Source organism: Staurois parvus, unplaced genomic scaffold, assembly GCF_062004578.1.
Source record: "Staurois parvus isolate SC_StPar_1 unplaced genomic scaffold, SC_StPar_1.0 ptg000048l, whole genome shotgun sequence".
Taxonomy (NCBI): domain Eukaryota; kingdom Metazoa; phylum Chordata; class Amphibia; order Anura; family Ranidae; genus Staurois; species Staurois parvus.
Genome location: NW_028317844.1, coordinates 1,863,091 through 1,879,921, shown reverse-complemented (window position 1 = coordinate 1,879,921; position 16,831 = coordinate 1,863,091). Strand labels below are relative to the sequence as shown.

At 41.4% G+C, this 16,831-nt stretch overlaps 1 protein-coding gene across 1 annotated transcript in view; it reads left to right on the top strand.

Annotated features, from left to right (window-relative positions):
* The first annotated feature begins 241 nt into the window (after positions 1-241).
* Positions 242-16,831, top strand: part of AMD1 (adenosylmethionine decarboxylase 1) — a 32,584-nt gene continuing 15,994 nt past the window's right edge. The window contains exons 1-2 of the mRNA XM_089664558.1: positions 242-728; positions 16,435-16,521. Coding sequence (XP_089520684.1) covers positions 619-728; positions 16,435-16,521 — 197 coding nt within the window. The 5' untranslated portion in view covers positions 242-618. The remainder of the gene's footprint in view (positions 729-16,434; positions 16,522-16,831) is intronic.

Genomic DNA, 16,831 nt, shown 5'->3' with positions numbered 1-16,831 from the left:
GCGAAGAATCCGCAATGTGCGGTGCCAGCATGACTAAGGCCCGCCTACCTCCCCCTCCTCTTTGGCCGTTACATTGCGCCCTTCCTAGAATCTGCAACCAGACACCAGCAGCACCACTGATAGCGTCTAGAGGCGGAGCTTCCGCAAGTGACAGCGCCGAGCGATTGGCTGAAAACATAGTGCCTCCTGACATCAGAGGGAGGAAGGACGGGCGGCCTATAAAAGGCTGGCGGAGCCGCGCACTCGTCGCTTTACACAGTATGGCCGGCGATATTAGCTAGCGCTTGCTTTGCTGCGTTCTCTGTAACAGGGGAATCAACGGGAAATAAGAGACTGTAGCGGAGAAACTCACTCTCTGATCCATCACATACAGGAACATCTAACTACAAAGCAACACTGAACGTCACCTTCCCTCACACCAAGAAATAAAAGAAAAGAAAGCTCTACGCCAACACTACTATATACATTGTGCTGTCCTTTATAGAGTCCAACCTGAACAAGAATTAAAAAAAGAAACAAGAAGAAGAGGAGAGGATTAGACGGCAATCTCTATTTTTCCGTTTCTCGTTATTTTCTGCGTTGTCGGTGGGTTTCCGGCTGCCGTGAGGCGCGGGGGCGATGGAGGAGAACGGCGCGCACTTCTTCGAGGGCACCGAGAAACTGCTGGAGGTCTGGTTCAGCCAGCAGGACGAGAGCAAGGGAACCGGAGACCTTCGAGACATCCCAAGGTGAGGAGCGAGGGGGGCCCCGGGGGTGGGGGGAGTGTCCCCGCCTTGTAGAACCGGGCCTCAGAGAAAGGCCTCCCGTCAGGGCTCCGGGGGTCACGTGTTCCCCCCGGTGGAATGGTCGTGAAAGGCGCAGGCAGGGCGGACATCATGAGCCGGGCTGCCCATGTGCTCTGGGTGGGTGGGGGAGGGGGAGAATGAGCAAAGGCGCACAGACCTTCCATTTTGATTCTGCTCAGCCTCTCCTGTCATATTGGAGATGGCCACCTTAAGGGTGCCCCAGGCTGCTTCTACTTCCTGGAGACACCGTAGATTGGGGGGGCTGAGGTCACCTGGAGGGCAGAGTGGCAGCACATCCACTTTAATGGGCTTCTTCCTCACATATGGGTGCCCATTCTCTGTCATAGAAGAAATAGGTCCTAGGCTGGAAGGTGTTTTGACAGTCCCCATGGAAGTTCAGCCCTTTCTGAGGGGTGGGTGCCACACAGGGGTGCTTTGAGACTAGGTGACCCATTGATATAAAGGTTTTATGGGTACTTGGCCATCTATCATTGTAGACCTGCCATTGACTGATGTCTGTCCTGCTGTCAGTAGTTCCACAGTGAATGTTTGATAGTGTATGTGATAGTTTGAATGGTTCGGGGGTCCAAAATTTGGGCCCTTTGAGACTAGGGGGCCCATTGGTCTGCAGCTGTTATGGACACTCGGCCTTCTATCATTGTAGACCTGGCATGGACTGATGTCTTTCCACCTGTCAGTTCCACAGTCAATGTTTCATTATGTATGTGATTGAATGGATTGGGGGTCCAAAATTTGGTCTTGCACATGGCCCTTTGAGACTAGGGGACCCATTGATCTTTAGGTCTTATGGGTACTCGGCCTTCTATCATTGAAGACCTAGCATTGACTGACGTCTTTCCACCTGTAAGTAGTTCCATGGAGAATTTTTTTATATACGTGGTAGTTTGAATGAAGGGGGTTCAAAATTTCATCTGGCACAGGGCCCTTTAGTGACTGGCACCAGCCCTACTCATGTGCCATCTCGGTGGGAATCCCTGACGTGTTCCTACAGTGTAGTCAGTTTTGGTGATCATTCATTTGGCTTGTGCGTTGAGTCATATAGGAAGCGACACAACCACTCTGCTGCCATTCTGACCACCTGTCTTGTCACGTTGACCCATTCAGCATGAGAGGAGCAAGTGGCTTATTTTTGGGTGAAGGCTCTTTTCAACCATTTCTTAGAACAGCCATTTTCAAGTGCAACACAAGGGTTCCTCCTGTGATTGAGGGTTTTTTTTTTTTTTGAGTTTTGGTTGATCAACCTACCCATCTGATGGTGCCTACATAATTCTGGTTCCAATACACCTCAATGGAGCCACCAACACGCCAATGAGCTTCTTAGCTGATTGGTGGTCAGTGGAAAGAATGACCCCTTTACAATGTAAGGGTGTTCTCACCCCCAAAGAGGCCCCCTGAGATCTGAAAATGACTTTAAGGGGTTTTCTCCAGGAAAAAGGTTGAGATGCTGGTTTAAAGCTAGAAGTATGAGGTGGTAAAATTGGTGTTAGACGCATTAAAAGATTTGCTGTCCCTGGTGTTATAATGGGTTGATCAGGTATAAGCCATGATGTGTCCTAATGTATGAAGAGGGTGGGGCTGTGCAGCTCCTGAGCTCACCACTGTGAGATTTCCCGGGTCAGAGCCCGTGCTTGCTTTGCACACGCTGCCAAATGGCTTCTCTTGCTGCTTGCCCTTATAAGGGGAAGCGATCGATGAGATTATGAATGTATCTAGATGTGTCCAGGCATACGTATATATACCTTTCACTGAAATTCTGTTTCTGTAGATCACAAAGTTACTATACACATTAATCTAGGGAAAGTCTATCTTATCTCCCTCAGTTTATATGGAGACTGTGTTCTAGCATCATTTATTGTGGTTGAAGGAAACTTTTATCTTGTGTCGCAGTGCTCCTGGCGGCAGTTGTGAAGATATATTACCTCTGCAGGAAAAGGAACATGGCTTCATTGATTTTTCTACCATCCAATCCTGTAACATAGTACAGAAAAAAAAACTGACTGTCCTACTTGGACACAACGTACAATTTAAGATTTATTTTACAATTAGAAGCTAAGCAAGCAAATCTTTGAACACAACATGCACGATAGTGAAGTCAGGCTGATGATACTGTAAAGGGTATAGCCATACATGGGCAGATTTGCCACCAATAACTAGTCATGATTCTAGGTTGTTCTGTGATCATCTTCCTGATATGGCAGACAGGTGTTTGTGGTGTGTGTGTGTGCAGCTTGGTCCCGTTATCCTCCGTGGGAAAGGAAATGATTGGCGCTTACTGAGATTGTTGGAAATTCTGTCTGTCCGATAACGGCTCTGACATTGAAAAGCACGTGCACACTGGTTTTTATGGGCCAGATATGGCCACCCTTGAAACACCTACAAAAGTCCGGCGATTGAGGAACATATTTGAGCTTAATGCATGTTACAGTGGAGATATCACTTAGGCTAGCTTCACACTGCTGCCATCTGATTTTCAGTGTGATTATGTAGTGCAACTTGGATGTGGTTTGTTCTGTGGGGCCAAAATCGTACTGAAGTCACACCAAAGTAATACAGGAGCCTTTTTCAAAATCACGCTGCGCTGAATTACATTATGATCTGACACCATTGAAAACCATGTGATTTTCATTGTCAAGCAATGCTGCGTGACTCAGGTCACATCTGAATCGCACTGGTGTTAGCGGATCCATATTTTATTTATCCATACCAGTCTTTGAAATACCTAAATAGGAATTTTAACTACTCAAAGGTAGCAATTACCAATTTCCCATTTGCAACAGACATTTTATTGTAGTTCAGTGCATATAGAACATCAGTAACGGTAAACTCTAAATGCACAGCTATTTTCAAAACCATTTTAAATTTGCAGGGTTAGAGTGCTGTAAAACCTTCATTCTGGCCAGCATATGCCTGCTGCTGTTACACGTGAGAGTTGGATAAGCCAGCCCATTACCACACTGAAGTCTTTAGCATCCAATAGGGTAACAGTGGTGATATGAGGAATTTGTCAGCTGCCAGAGCAGATCCTTTTAACTAACACTCCTAAAGAGTAAAAAAGCCTTGAGTTAGTTTTGCTGATGATTTTAGTGCTGTTGCATAATACAAAGTATTTGGTGCATTACTGCAGTTATTTGTGGATGTTTTCTGAAAGCAATCTACTTTATATGAGGAGCACTTGAGCTATACTTTAGGAAAGGTATTCAATTCAAGAAGAGTGTCCAGCTAATTTTCCACAATTAAAGAAGAACTCCAGGGAAAACAGAATGTGCCTATGCAGCTCGCACTGCATGAGTTAACTGCTCGTTTTTATCTAGGGTATTGGAGAGCCAAGATTCCTAATCTGCCGATCCTCTCAGCGCAAGACCGCTCTCTGCCGGTCCTGCCCTCCATGGTCATGGACTGTTCTGGTGTCATCACATTCATAGATTGGCTCTATGACAGCAGGAACAGTCCACCGTTGGATGCGGGGGGGGGGGGGTGCTGTTTTCTGAAGGATCGGGTGAGTATAGTGTTCACCCCTAGTCAAAACACAGTTAACTCATGCAGTGCAGGCACAGCTCCACTGCATGGGGAATATTTGCCTGGAGTTCTGCTTTAAGTTTAATATGATTTTGTGTACAGTGCTGTTAGTATGAAAGGTATCTAATTCTGTACAAAATGCATAACTGCTCTAAAATTGTTACTTCCATAGAATGATTGCCACATAGTGTCAGTAATACATCTTTGAATTATGTGCAGATTGGACAGTTTTCCCTAAAAGAAATAACCGCTGTAGAAATAACAGCTACTAGTTAGGGAGATTAAACCTGACCTCGGGGACCCTAGAGAAAATCATTTTTAGTAACCTTCCCCACTATGCATTTGAGATTTAAAATGTAATAAATCCCTGGAGGTAACTTTTTTTGTGAAAGGATCCTCCAATAATACAATGGCATTTGATAATGTAGGTCTCCTGATGTCAGCTCTGGTACATACTGCCAAAGTTCTCAACAGCTGAGTGGTGACCTCTGTTGTACATAATAGTGCTGCCTACTGACTGGTCACCAGGTTTACAAACCTACAGCACACAGGCTGCAACAGCGGTAAAGGCTGGTCTTTTTAACTGCACAGGAGCAATTCCTTTAGCAAGGCAGTTCATTTTACATTACCTTTGGCCTATTTACAAAAAACAACTAAAGCTGGCCAAGGATGGATCGAGACTCGTCTGGTTCAGCAGAGACCGGCCAAGATTTGATTCATCTATTGGCAGGCTGGTTGTACTGAAGCTGATCCTTCCAGCCTGTGCGATCACTGCCAGTGGCTATAGCTGCTAGCAGGGAATGCTCCCCACCAGCAGAACACAATAGCACTGCAGGAAAGATTCCCCCATCAGCACTGATTGTGTTGATAGGGGAATCAAGCAATTATCCTACCACTTGTGGAAAGAAAGAGATCTGCTTTTAGTGCAAGTCCTTGGCTTGATTCTAGTCCAAGTCCTGTGTAATTCGTTAAGGTTCCTAGGATGTTGATACACCCTGGAAGTAAATGTGTAAGATGGTCAGGTAAATGGACTGGTGATTCAGACCATATATGAGGAGAATCAGGGAAGCTTATGCTTTAGTGTGGTCTGGAGGGTTTTTCGTAGTAGACAAAATCATTTTAGTTCACTAAATGTTGGTTTAATTGGCATTTGCTATTTTTGTCATTTTTAATCCAATCCAGATATTATTAATACTGAACCCCAAACAGATAATTATAAACTAATTGAAAGGTTTGTGTGCAGTAAGATAATTTTAAATGAAGCTAGTGTAAAGAATATGATGGAAGCCTCTTGATTCCTCTCTGCAGCAGGTCTGTTAGGGAGTATTGGTTCTAGGAACAAACTAGTCACTGCTACAGTACACATGTGCTGAGAGAACATGCCAAAGGCATAAGGACGTATTCACAGAAGTTGTCACACTAAAATGCGTGCTTGCTTCTTCGTGTTACATAGGGAGGATGGTGGTGTAACAACACATCATTCCATACTACAGACGTCAGAGTACACACTGGTTTATTTTGCAAGTGTACTTTAACTTTATCGAAATATTACAAGAATGACACTTCATTCTACTCTACGCACCACAGCATGTTGCGGTTAGGTGTACTGTATAAAAATGCAGCATGTATGCATTTTTGTGCAGCACACCCTGCCACACCTGTATGGTGTCAACATGGCACAGAGACAATTTTGGTGAATAGTAATTGTCCGTGTCAGTGCAACTTAGTGGACAAGCCTTGCACAGAATGATTGCTTATGCTAATGGATCTTCCCATTGTCTCTTTTCCAGGGTTTTTTTTTGTTTTTTTTTTGGGGTGGGGAGGGGTTTCTTGACTGCCTTGTGCTACTAATGCTTTAGTGGAAGCCTGGATAACGAGTGGTTAAGCCCGGGTTCACACTGATGCGGTGCGGCACATCTCATGTGATTTGCACAGCAACCGCACCGCATTTCTGTGCAAATCACATGCAATTTCTTTGCGCTGCAATTTTAGCCATACATTTTGTATAGCTCAAAATGTACCGCATCCACACCAAAAAAGTACAGGACCCTTTTTTGTCTGCACCACAATCAGATCGCATGGGTATTCACACCCATGCAATCCGATTCTGCACATCGCACCGCATTTTATGAACTGATTATAGGGTGTCAAGTTAAAATACACACCCGCAGCGGTTCATATGAATGGGGTGCGATTATGATGCGGTGTGGAAATCTCACAGGAACCGGTGCGAATTCCACACCGCATCAGTGTGAACCTGGGCTGAAAGTAATTTTTTTGTAGTTAGTGACACTAAATATCCTTATTGTCAAATAATTCATACAGTACTTAAAGCTGAACTTCACCCTAAAGGAGAAGGCCTGCTTTATGCCTGCTTCTCTTTTTGGCACTTTTTGTTTGGGGGTGGAGTGGTACCTGGTTTTACAGGTACCCACTTCAACTTCAGTCAGATCGCTCCAGCAATCAGCCAAAAATTCTTACCCCCGCCTGCATCTTTATTGGGACACTTCACAGGTTCCAGAAGACTGAAAGACCCTTCACAAATCGCAGTGTGACACACACACACACACACTCTCGCTCACAGCCGGTTGCCCACAGTAAATATGCTGGTGCAGGGACCTAAAAAGCTGTTTGGGTGAGCTTGGTGCTGAACCCCTGGACAGGCAAGTGTCCAGTATTTGTATCTGCTGACTTAATTTTTTTGAAAAGGGTGAAGTACCTCTTTAATGGCCCTGTAATCTGTTTTTCATGAAACCATCTTTTTATTTTTTTTGCCTCCCCGTACCATCCTGAGCTCCTGAAATTCTTTTCCCTGGAATGAGCAGTGCATGTTCATTGTGGTCCTGAGCACTACTTTATATACACTACAAATCTCATAGTCCCTAGTCATTCTTAGGAGTGTGTTTTACATATAGTGGGATCATGCAAATTGAACGTAGCCACCCTCTAAAGGGAAGTTGGAGCACACCAGCAAAAAAGTGTTTGGAGGAGGTTGAGAGAAATAGAAGGTTAATACGTTTTTGAACAGATTTTTTTTTTTCCAACCAAAGTTTAGGGTCACTTTGTACGTGTGTTTCATTTGTATATGAAGAGGCTTGACTGGAGTTCAGCTTTCATATAAAGACTTCTCTTTCTATGCATTACCATGTAAATGAACACCTGGCAGAAGCTGCTGAATGAGAAATGTGTTTTGATGTCAGGCTAATCAAGTTTCCTTGTATGCATAGTATATTTTACTTCATAGCAATTGAATGGGGTTGTCAATAGATTTAGAGGTTTTTAAAAAAATGCAAGCAAATACACTGGAAGGTTTTGCAAATATTTATTTCCATGGAAATTCTTTGTTTAGAATACACAACCTCTGTACAAAAAACAGTTTACTTTTCAAATACATCTGCTGATCATTTAAAGCAGAAATAAACTCCCCAGTATTCTCATCTCCACCCTCCAATGATGCAGCGGTTACATCTCGTCAGTCATGGTCATCATTTTCCCAGGTGGTTGGTTTTTGGACTCTTGATTGGCTGGTGAGGATGACATCTCTTGCATGCGTACGGGAGTCGGTCATTCCAGCACAGCTGAAGTGTGCGGAGAATACACGCTGTGCATGCGCTGCTCAATGCACATTTGTTATAAAACTGAGGAGGCAGGTGAGTTGGTATTATTGCAGAAAAAATATAAGCCATGTCTTTTTCTGCAGTAAAAAGCTGCCTGCTCACAATGGGTTCTTATACAGGATAAAAACATCTGGACCGGTCAGGCTGGCCGTAGATGGATTGAAATTCTGCTGCTTTAGAAGGGACCGGTGAAAGTTCGATCCATGTGTGGCTACTCGTACTCAACAGAAGTAGATCTAATCAACTTTAACTTGTAGAGAAATATTCTTGTGAATTCTACTGAGAAACCAAAACTTGACCTATCTAAAATTTCTTTCATGGATTACTTTACAAGACACAGGGCCCTCACTATGTTGTTATACAATCCTATCATTGCTTGCTACTAAACTGAGGCCTGCTGGGATCAGGAGGGGTTATGCTTTGCATTGCCAGTGTCCAATGTCCCTGAAGGTGGCAGTATAACCCAGTGTTTAAAAAAAACTATCCTGTTTCCTGTAATTACTCCAAGTAAAGGATTTTACAGGTAGGACAAAAATATGCTTTATAAGACCAGCAGTACAAATGACTTTTCACATACATTCCAGTAGTCATGAGGGTTGCACTTGTCTGCATATTTGCAGAAAATGTGAGCAATTCACACATAGGCAATAGATTTAGGCAACAGTGTTCCTCATCGAACCTGTAAATTAAAATGCTTACATTGGTGTCCTGCTACCCAAAAACAAGCTGATAGGTTAATCGCCATCTTACTTGGCTGCGCTATTTTTAAGCTGGCCATGTTCTAAAATTTTCATTTTGAGAATGTTTGTTCAATTTGAGGCTTTTTCCACTGCAGTGACAATATTTAAACAAGAGTAGGGTAGAAATTTTTACTTGAACACATTTCTAACAGTAAATGTATTAATGAAGAAACAAAATGGACGGTATAGCAAATGAAAATATATAAGCCCTCTAAATATAATAGTCCCAAAAATAGTAATATGATCAAATCAACAACATGTAGTGACTTCCGCACTGCACCTCCACCATAATGACTCACCAGACGTAAGTAGCAAGCAAGCAAGACCAGAGTGGAATGACACTAAGGGGTGTTCCTGCTTGTTCCTCCTGCTGGTGACCCGGTTGAAGGTGGGATCTCTCCAGAAGCCAGTGATGCACCAAATGAACAATCAAAAGTAGAGTAGCCAAGTCTCCATCTCCAGCCCACGGTGAACCAAGGAAAGGGATTCCTCATAGAGGGCAAGCTCATAAACCGAGCCCGGAGACAGTATCATATAGTGTAGTATGTTTTATTAAAAGGATTGCAACCACGTGGAGCTTAAACTCAGCAATGGATAAAAAGCACTTACAAAGATGGCCACGGCGGCATGACGTCAGCACATAGGCTCCATCCCTGATGCATTTCGTGCACACGCACGTTCTCAAAGGGATCCACATAGTGCCGATGCCATGACAGTGTATTCCTTATATAGGTCTGAGAACACCTGACCAGACCAACGCCATTTTCTAGATGATATATGGTCGAACAGTTGCCATTTTGTTGTAGACCAGAAAAAACTTAACAGTCCTGCACTTAAGATTGAAGGGATCATTCTGAATGCTAACCACAGATGGATATTAACAATTGGGGTTAATAACAAGGACAATCTAATGTTCATCATGATGGAACCCCTCAAAATGAAAAACTAAAATAAAAGAACCCATAAATGCATTCAAGTCCCTAAAACGCAGGTAATGTGCATAATGAAGACAAATGCAACATGCATTAGAACAATATAAATGGTAACACCAAATAGTTAATAGTGTGGGCAACCATAACTAGAAATAGAGTATATAATAGCAACCAGCAGTGTTATATTCCACAAGACTGTGATGAAGAATTGGTCACAACTTGTACAAAAGTTATGCACGTAAATGTAGATAAAAACAGCATCACATATAGCAAACATGAAACATGATGTATATAATACAATACACAGGCAAAAAAAGGAAAAGAATCCCTAAATGACAAATATAGATCCAAAAAATGTCAACATAGATTTGAAAAATAATTAAAAAGGTAGCAATGTAGAGATAAGATGTCATACAGGAAAAACAGAGGATAGATTGTAAGACACCACCACAGAGGCTCAGATATCCTGAGGATGTGCATAATGGGGACAAATACAACATGTGTTAGAACAATATAAATGGTAACACCAAGTGGTTAGTTATATGGGCGACCATTATGATATTTAGAGGACTTGTATATTTTTGTTATACCGTCCATTTTGTTTCTTCATTGGAGTATTCACAATTCACTATCTCTTTTTTATGATGTTTCCTTTCTTTTTTACAATCACACTGGTCATCATTGATTATAACACACATTTTTATTAGCGCTGCACATTGATATTAGTGTTTTGTTTTGGTGGAGACAGAGGGTTTGCCATGCTGTGCTAGCTGCTTTACTTTTGCCTTTTTTGTCTTGCCCTCACCATTTTATTCTTGGATAGTAAATGTAGTTTGGTAAAGTCCATTACTTTCAAAATCGAATGGCAACCACTTGACCTCTGGAAGGTTTTACCCTCTTTGTGACCAGGGCATTTTCTGTTTTTCATCACTGGCACATTTCATTAACTGGCAATTGCACAGTCTTGCAACACTGTACTCAGATTAAATTTATATCATTTTTTGCAAACAATTAGAGCATTTTTTGGTGGTATTTGATCACCACTGGGTTTTTAATTTTTTATTATATAAAGAAAAAGAGCAAAAATTTTAAAAGAAAGATATATTCTACTTTGTTATAAAACCTATCCAGTAAGAAATAAAAAATTTAATTCTTTAGAAATTTAGACCAAAATATATTTTGATACATGTCTTTTGTTAAAAAAAAGAAAAAATTCCAAAAAGTATATGATGATTGGTTTGTGTAAAAGTTGTAGCATCTACAAACTATGGTGTGTGTGTGTATATATTGGAATTTATGCAGCTATAGATGCTATACTGGTATGATGGTGGTGATGAGAGACTTATAGTGGGACTGTCATAGTGTGGTGGGCAATCTGGAGATAGCTGACACTAACTCGCTGACATCAGTAGTGACAGTAATACAGTGATCAGCGTTAACACTGTCACTGTACTAATGACACTGGCTGGGAAGGGGTTAACATCTAGGGGCAATCAAAGGGTTAACTGCCTAACAAAGTGTAATATGTGCTGCTTTTACTGATAGACATGCCTGTTTAACAGCCACATCACTGCTCTGTAAACACAGGGCTCTAGACTGTGGTTGGACACAGCCGATCAGCAGGTACCAGCCATAAATCATGGCCAGGACCTACTGACACAGTCGACAGCGGATGCGCGCCTCTGACCCGGAAGCAGGCTCGCAACATTTATTTATATTTGTGAGCCTGCAGCTGCCGCCCTGTCACAGTAAATCTACTGTGGCGGGGCGACAAGTGGCTAAAAAACTATTTGAAAGTATTTTTCGAACATTCCACAAGTCCTCAAATGTACTGAGAATTAAAATCTAATAGTATATGGACAGCTATAAAGTGTTTGTAAAACCTAACATCTTCATTGCTCCTTTTTGGTCTGAAAATGGGTCGTGGATGGGTGTCCCAGCATGACAATGACCCAAAACACACGGCCAAGGCAACAAAGGAGTGGCTCAAGAAGAAGCACATTAAGGTCCTGGAGTGGCCTAGCCAGTCTCCAGACCTTATTCCGATTGAAAATCTGTGGAGGGAGCTGAAAGTTCAAGTTGCCAAACGTCAGCCACCAAACCTTAATGACTTGGAGAGGATCTGCCTAGAGAAGTGGGCCAAAATCCCTCCTGAGATGTGTGCAAACCTGGTGGCCAACTACAGGAAACCTCTGACCTCTGTGATTGCCAACAAGGGATTTGCCACCAAGTACTAAGTCATGTTTTGTGAAGGGGATCAAATACTTATTTCCCTCATGAACATGCAAATCAGTGCACAATTTGTTAGAGATGCATTTCTTTTGAATTTTTTGTTGCTATGCTGTCTCTCAGTGTTACAATACACCTACCATTCGATTTTTAGACTGATCATTTCCTTGTGAGTGGGCAAACATTCAAAATCAGCAGGGGATCAAATACTTATTTCTTTCACTGTAGATACAGTACAATTAGTGAGGAAAGACCTGTAAAAAGGCAGCCACCACATCAAAGGACTGATAAGCTGCTATACTTTTTGTTCTTGATTTAGATATGCTTTATAATGTACATTTAGATATGCTTTATCATTTGTACATTGAACCCCCCCCCCCCCCATTTTCTGGATTTCTAGAGGAGAAGTTCACCTTTCCTAAGCTGTAAAAAAAAAAAAAAAAAAAGTGGGGCTCCACCCAGACGCATCACTCATTTACAGAATTCTGTGAATGAGAAACTACAAGTACTGACATCCTTAGCAGCTGTCGGCTTGTAGTTCTCAATGAACTACCACGGCTCTGTGAGCGCTGTGGTAGATGGATTCTTCCGGTCAGTAAGTATTGCCTTGCTTGTCCGAGATACGAGCACACAGATACACTGACAGGTCTGTAGCAGTCCTGCATGGCATCAACCGTCTGCTGATCACTAGTGCAATGCCTTCCAGGCTCCTGCAACAAAAAATAATAAATGCAAATTTTTTACCTGCAAAAAGTGTTTTTTGTTGAAATGTGAACTTATCCTTTAAGTTGTGACATTCCTGACACATTGTAGCACCCCTTGTACTGTTAGCATCTTTCTGCCTGGTCTCTTCTTATGGCAGATTGGGGAATTGATGTGTAGATTTGAGCATTTCTGTTGAGACGTTTTTACCCTTTAGGAACACTTTATTACATCTGGGTGTATAATTGCAGCAGGACAGGGTTGTGTGACAACAGGAAGGCTTGGGTGTATATTGAGCTCTGGTTCAGTGTTCTCTGACAAAAGCTAAGCAAGTATTTCAGACCTTTCACCGGCTATCAGTCTGCAGCACTAAAAGCATGTGGGAGTATTGACTTTATTTTGATTAGAGAGACTGGCAGTTAATCTCGCCATCTATAAAGGCAGATCCCTGCAGTGGTTCTTGTACTGGATGTGCAGGATGAGATAATACAGAATTCTCTATTGTATGGAGGCCCGGGTCTTCTGTGTACCTTTTCAAAAGGGTGTCTCAGGTGCTAATCTTTTTGGTTTCCAGTAGTATTATCTGATATTCACTGGCACCAAATTGGTTAACAAAACAAATATATTTATGGATTTCTATGCTAGGAAGATGAGCTGAGCACAGGAAGATACTTAAAGAGCATTAAATTACATCAACTGACCTTCATGTGTAATGTTCCTGAAGTAACCTTTAAGATGGTTATAAAGCGTCACCATTTTTTTTTTTACCTTAATGCATTCATTGCATTAAGGTAAAAAAAAGTTTAGGAATCCGTATTCCCTCTCACCCTTCCTTTTACTTACCTGAGTCCTCAGTCCTTTTTCTGGGTTTTCAGGTTCTGGTAGCTTAAATGGCTGAGCCGCGATGATGTCACTCCCGTGTATGTGCACGTGAGTCACTTTTTACGGCACACAGCTCTGAAGTTCCGTTCCTTCAGAGCACATGGCGGTACTCTACACAGGTAAATATCTCCTAAACTGTGCACATTTACAGTACCTACAGGCTAGCCTTGCTTGTCTGAAGGTACAAGTGCAAAAACTGACTTTACTACTACTGCTATAACAAGCCATAAATTAGCTTTTTTTTTTTTTTTTTTTTTTTTTTTTTTAAATCTGTCCCTGACCTCTCGAATTGCTTTTAATGTGACATTATTTTTAAAAGGTTACTTCAGACAGTGTACTTATTATTAGTTCCTCCCCCTCCACTGGTCTAACAGATCTCAGCCTCCACAAATGGGCAGTAGTCCCATAGAAGTGGCACTTGTATATTTGAAGCCTCTTCATATTTGAAGGTATGGGGGAGTAGTAAATTGTTACATTTCTTTTGTACATCTACATAACATTTTGAATGCCCACCACACAGACATTAGGAAGTGGTATACTGAAATTCCAAACTAGATTGCCTTGTAACGCTTTTTGTCTTTTGTTTACAATGTAGTATTGCACACTAATAGTTGTTGCCAGATCTGCACTATTTTAACAGTTTATTGCAGTTTCAGCACAATGATGGGCCTTAATCTGCTGCTCACAGGGTGTAGAGCACATTACAAACAGATGGCATGATTTTCTAAACAATTTCAGTTTCAATTGTAAACGCAAACTATTGGCAAAAAGTAGCACTACAGACTTCGGCAGATTAACATTAACATTGTTTTATTTTTTATTGAAAAAAATTACATAGTTGTCTATGCAGGACTCCAGGCAGCCATGATTTACACAGATGATCCTCCTGAATCTGTGTTTAAAATGCTTGTATAATTCCAATACAGTTTCAGAAAGACAACTGGTTATATGGAAGGTTTCAAAGATTTACCTAAAATGTGGCTTGTGTGAGCACTTCACTTAATAGAAGAAAAGAACGGTCAAATCCTATAAATGTAGTTGGAGCTTTTGTCTTGTACACATGCTTACCTGTTCATGTCAAATTCAGAGCTATCCCGTGCACACTTCTGTGTTCTCTCAAGGCGTGCATTTATCGTTCCCACTTCTTTTGGGACTACAGAATAAGTCTGATATGCAGAATAGGATAGGGGAGTGGGATTCAGTAGTTTAGTAAAACACACTGCGCAGGGCTGACACCACTCAGTTCACAAAACTGCTGTGTTTTGTCAGCCCACAACAGGATTTAGTGTATTTCTGGGAGATAAACAGGTACATTCTGTACTCGCAGGCTCTTCAGAAGAATAAAATGAGGAAATGTGCATGCATTGCAGAAAGATACATTTTTTTATCTTGCTCTGGCATAATTTAAGGTTGTCATTAATGGGCAATCTTTTCTTTTGATGGCTTATTTAGTATGAAGCCTTCTGTAAGGCCTAGGTAAATTTCTATAAAAAGTGGGAGCAGAGCAATCTGTTTTTACAGAAATGTGTACGTTTTCGTTTTAATGTCTGCTACAGTCAAATAGCATGCTTTGCCTTAAAGTGTTACTAAACCCAGGACCCTGCATTCACTATATCTGGTCTCCCACAGTACACAGAACATGGAATTGCAATTATTTTAGTAAATATAAACTGCTAAATACCTTTTCTCATCAGCAGTTAGAGCAGTCTTGTGACTTCTATCAGTGTCCAGCAGAGCATTGGTTAAAGCTTGTAGGAGGAGTTTTCTCTAGAAGGATGCAGGACCCCTGACCTCTATCTGGGCAGTGCTGATTGGCCCTGTGCTGATCACATGCACTCTCCCAAGGGAAAAAAAAAATCTCTCTAGCAATTCACAACAAACTGAGCATGTGCATTGTCTCCACACCATATGTCTTATCAGGAGAAGATAAGTGGAAGAAGGGGAGGATCAGAGAAGACAGGAGCAAACATCCTTTTTACAAAATGCAGAGGATTAACCCCCTTAGGTTCCACAGTGAGTATAACAAGTATGCTTTACTGTATATACAGACTGATTTTACTGTGGTGGGTTTAGTAACACTTTAACATATATTTTTCCGCTTAAGTATCAGAAGGTTTTATCCCCTTCATGACCAGGGCATTTTTTTGCTATTCAGCACTTCACTACTTTAACTGACAATTGCGTGGTCATGCAACGCTATACCCAAATGAAGTTTCTATTTTTTTCACACAAATAGCTTTTGTTTGATGGTATTTGATCACCACTTGGGTTTTTTTCTATTATGTAAATCAGGGGTGTGGAAATTTTTGAAACAAATACTTGTCCATGGACTAAATCGGTGTCCCAATCTACTTGTCCCTCATGACAATCTACTTGTCCTAATAAAAAAAAACATTTTAACCAAAACTGTATAAATTTAGTCCAAAATATATTCTTCTACATGTCTCTGGTACAAAATAAACCCCCCCCCCCCAATATTTATTAATTGGGTTGCGTGAAAGTTGAAGCGCCTACTACTGTGTGTGTGTGTAATATATATATATATATATATATATGTATCTATAAACATTTGTTTGACACACATGTCACTGCTGTTCATAATCTGTATATATCTCCAATAGACAAGCTCTAGGGCTCTGTTGGCCTCCCCGATGGTGTGGCACATACGCCATAGAGTACCCCGTGGCTCTTTGTGATGTGTGTTGTGGGCATCCTAGGAGGCTGTAAGCAACTGCACGTGTACAACTTGCTTAGGCAAGAAACCAAGGAGTGTGGAGAGGGGTCCTCTAGAAGGATGTTTTTATGACTTTGGAAAAAAAACAAATTGTGTGATAGGAAGGCAATGAGAGACTGCTTGGGGAGGATGAAGGTCTGCTTTAACTCATTTCACACTTAACTAAATTATGCAGAACTATTGAAGTTACTGAATGAAGATTTGTGCATTTAAAGATTTGCTGTGATTTGATTTGTGGTGTTCCCTTTGTAATTTGTTTTTCCTTTTCTGTTTCAGGTTTGAGTGGGACAAACTTTTGGAGAATGTTCATTGTCTGATCATAAGTGTAACAAAAACTGACAAGCAGGAAGCTTATGTACTCAGGTATTTATGTTTACAAAAGTTTTTTGATTAGCTTGGTAGTTACAGTGTCACTAAACCACATCATAAATAATTGCTGTATTACATGCTGTTCATACTCCATCACTATGAGATTTGTTTTCTATATTCTGCAAAAAAAAATTCTGGTTGATCCTGCTGCTCTCTATCGCCACCTTCTGTTCATGTCCCCAATTCAGCTAGGGATTTTGTAGCTGTAGTGGCAACTCTGAACATGCTCAGTTTTCAGTGCATTACTATGGTGAGCATTTCCTCCCGGTCACATCTGAGCAGCTAATGTGACTATAGCATCACA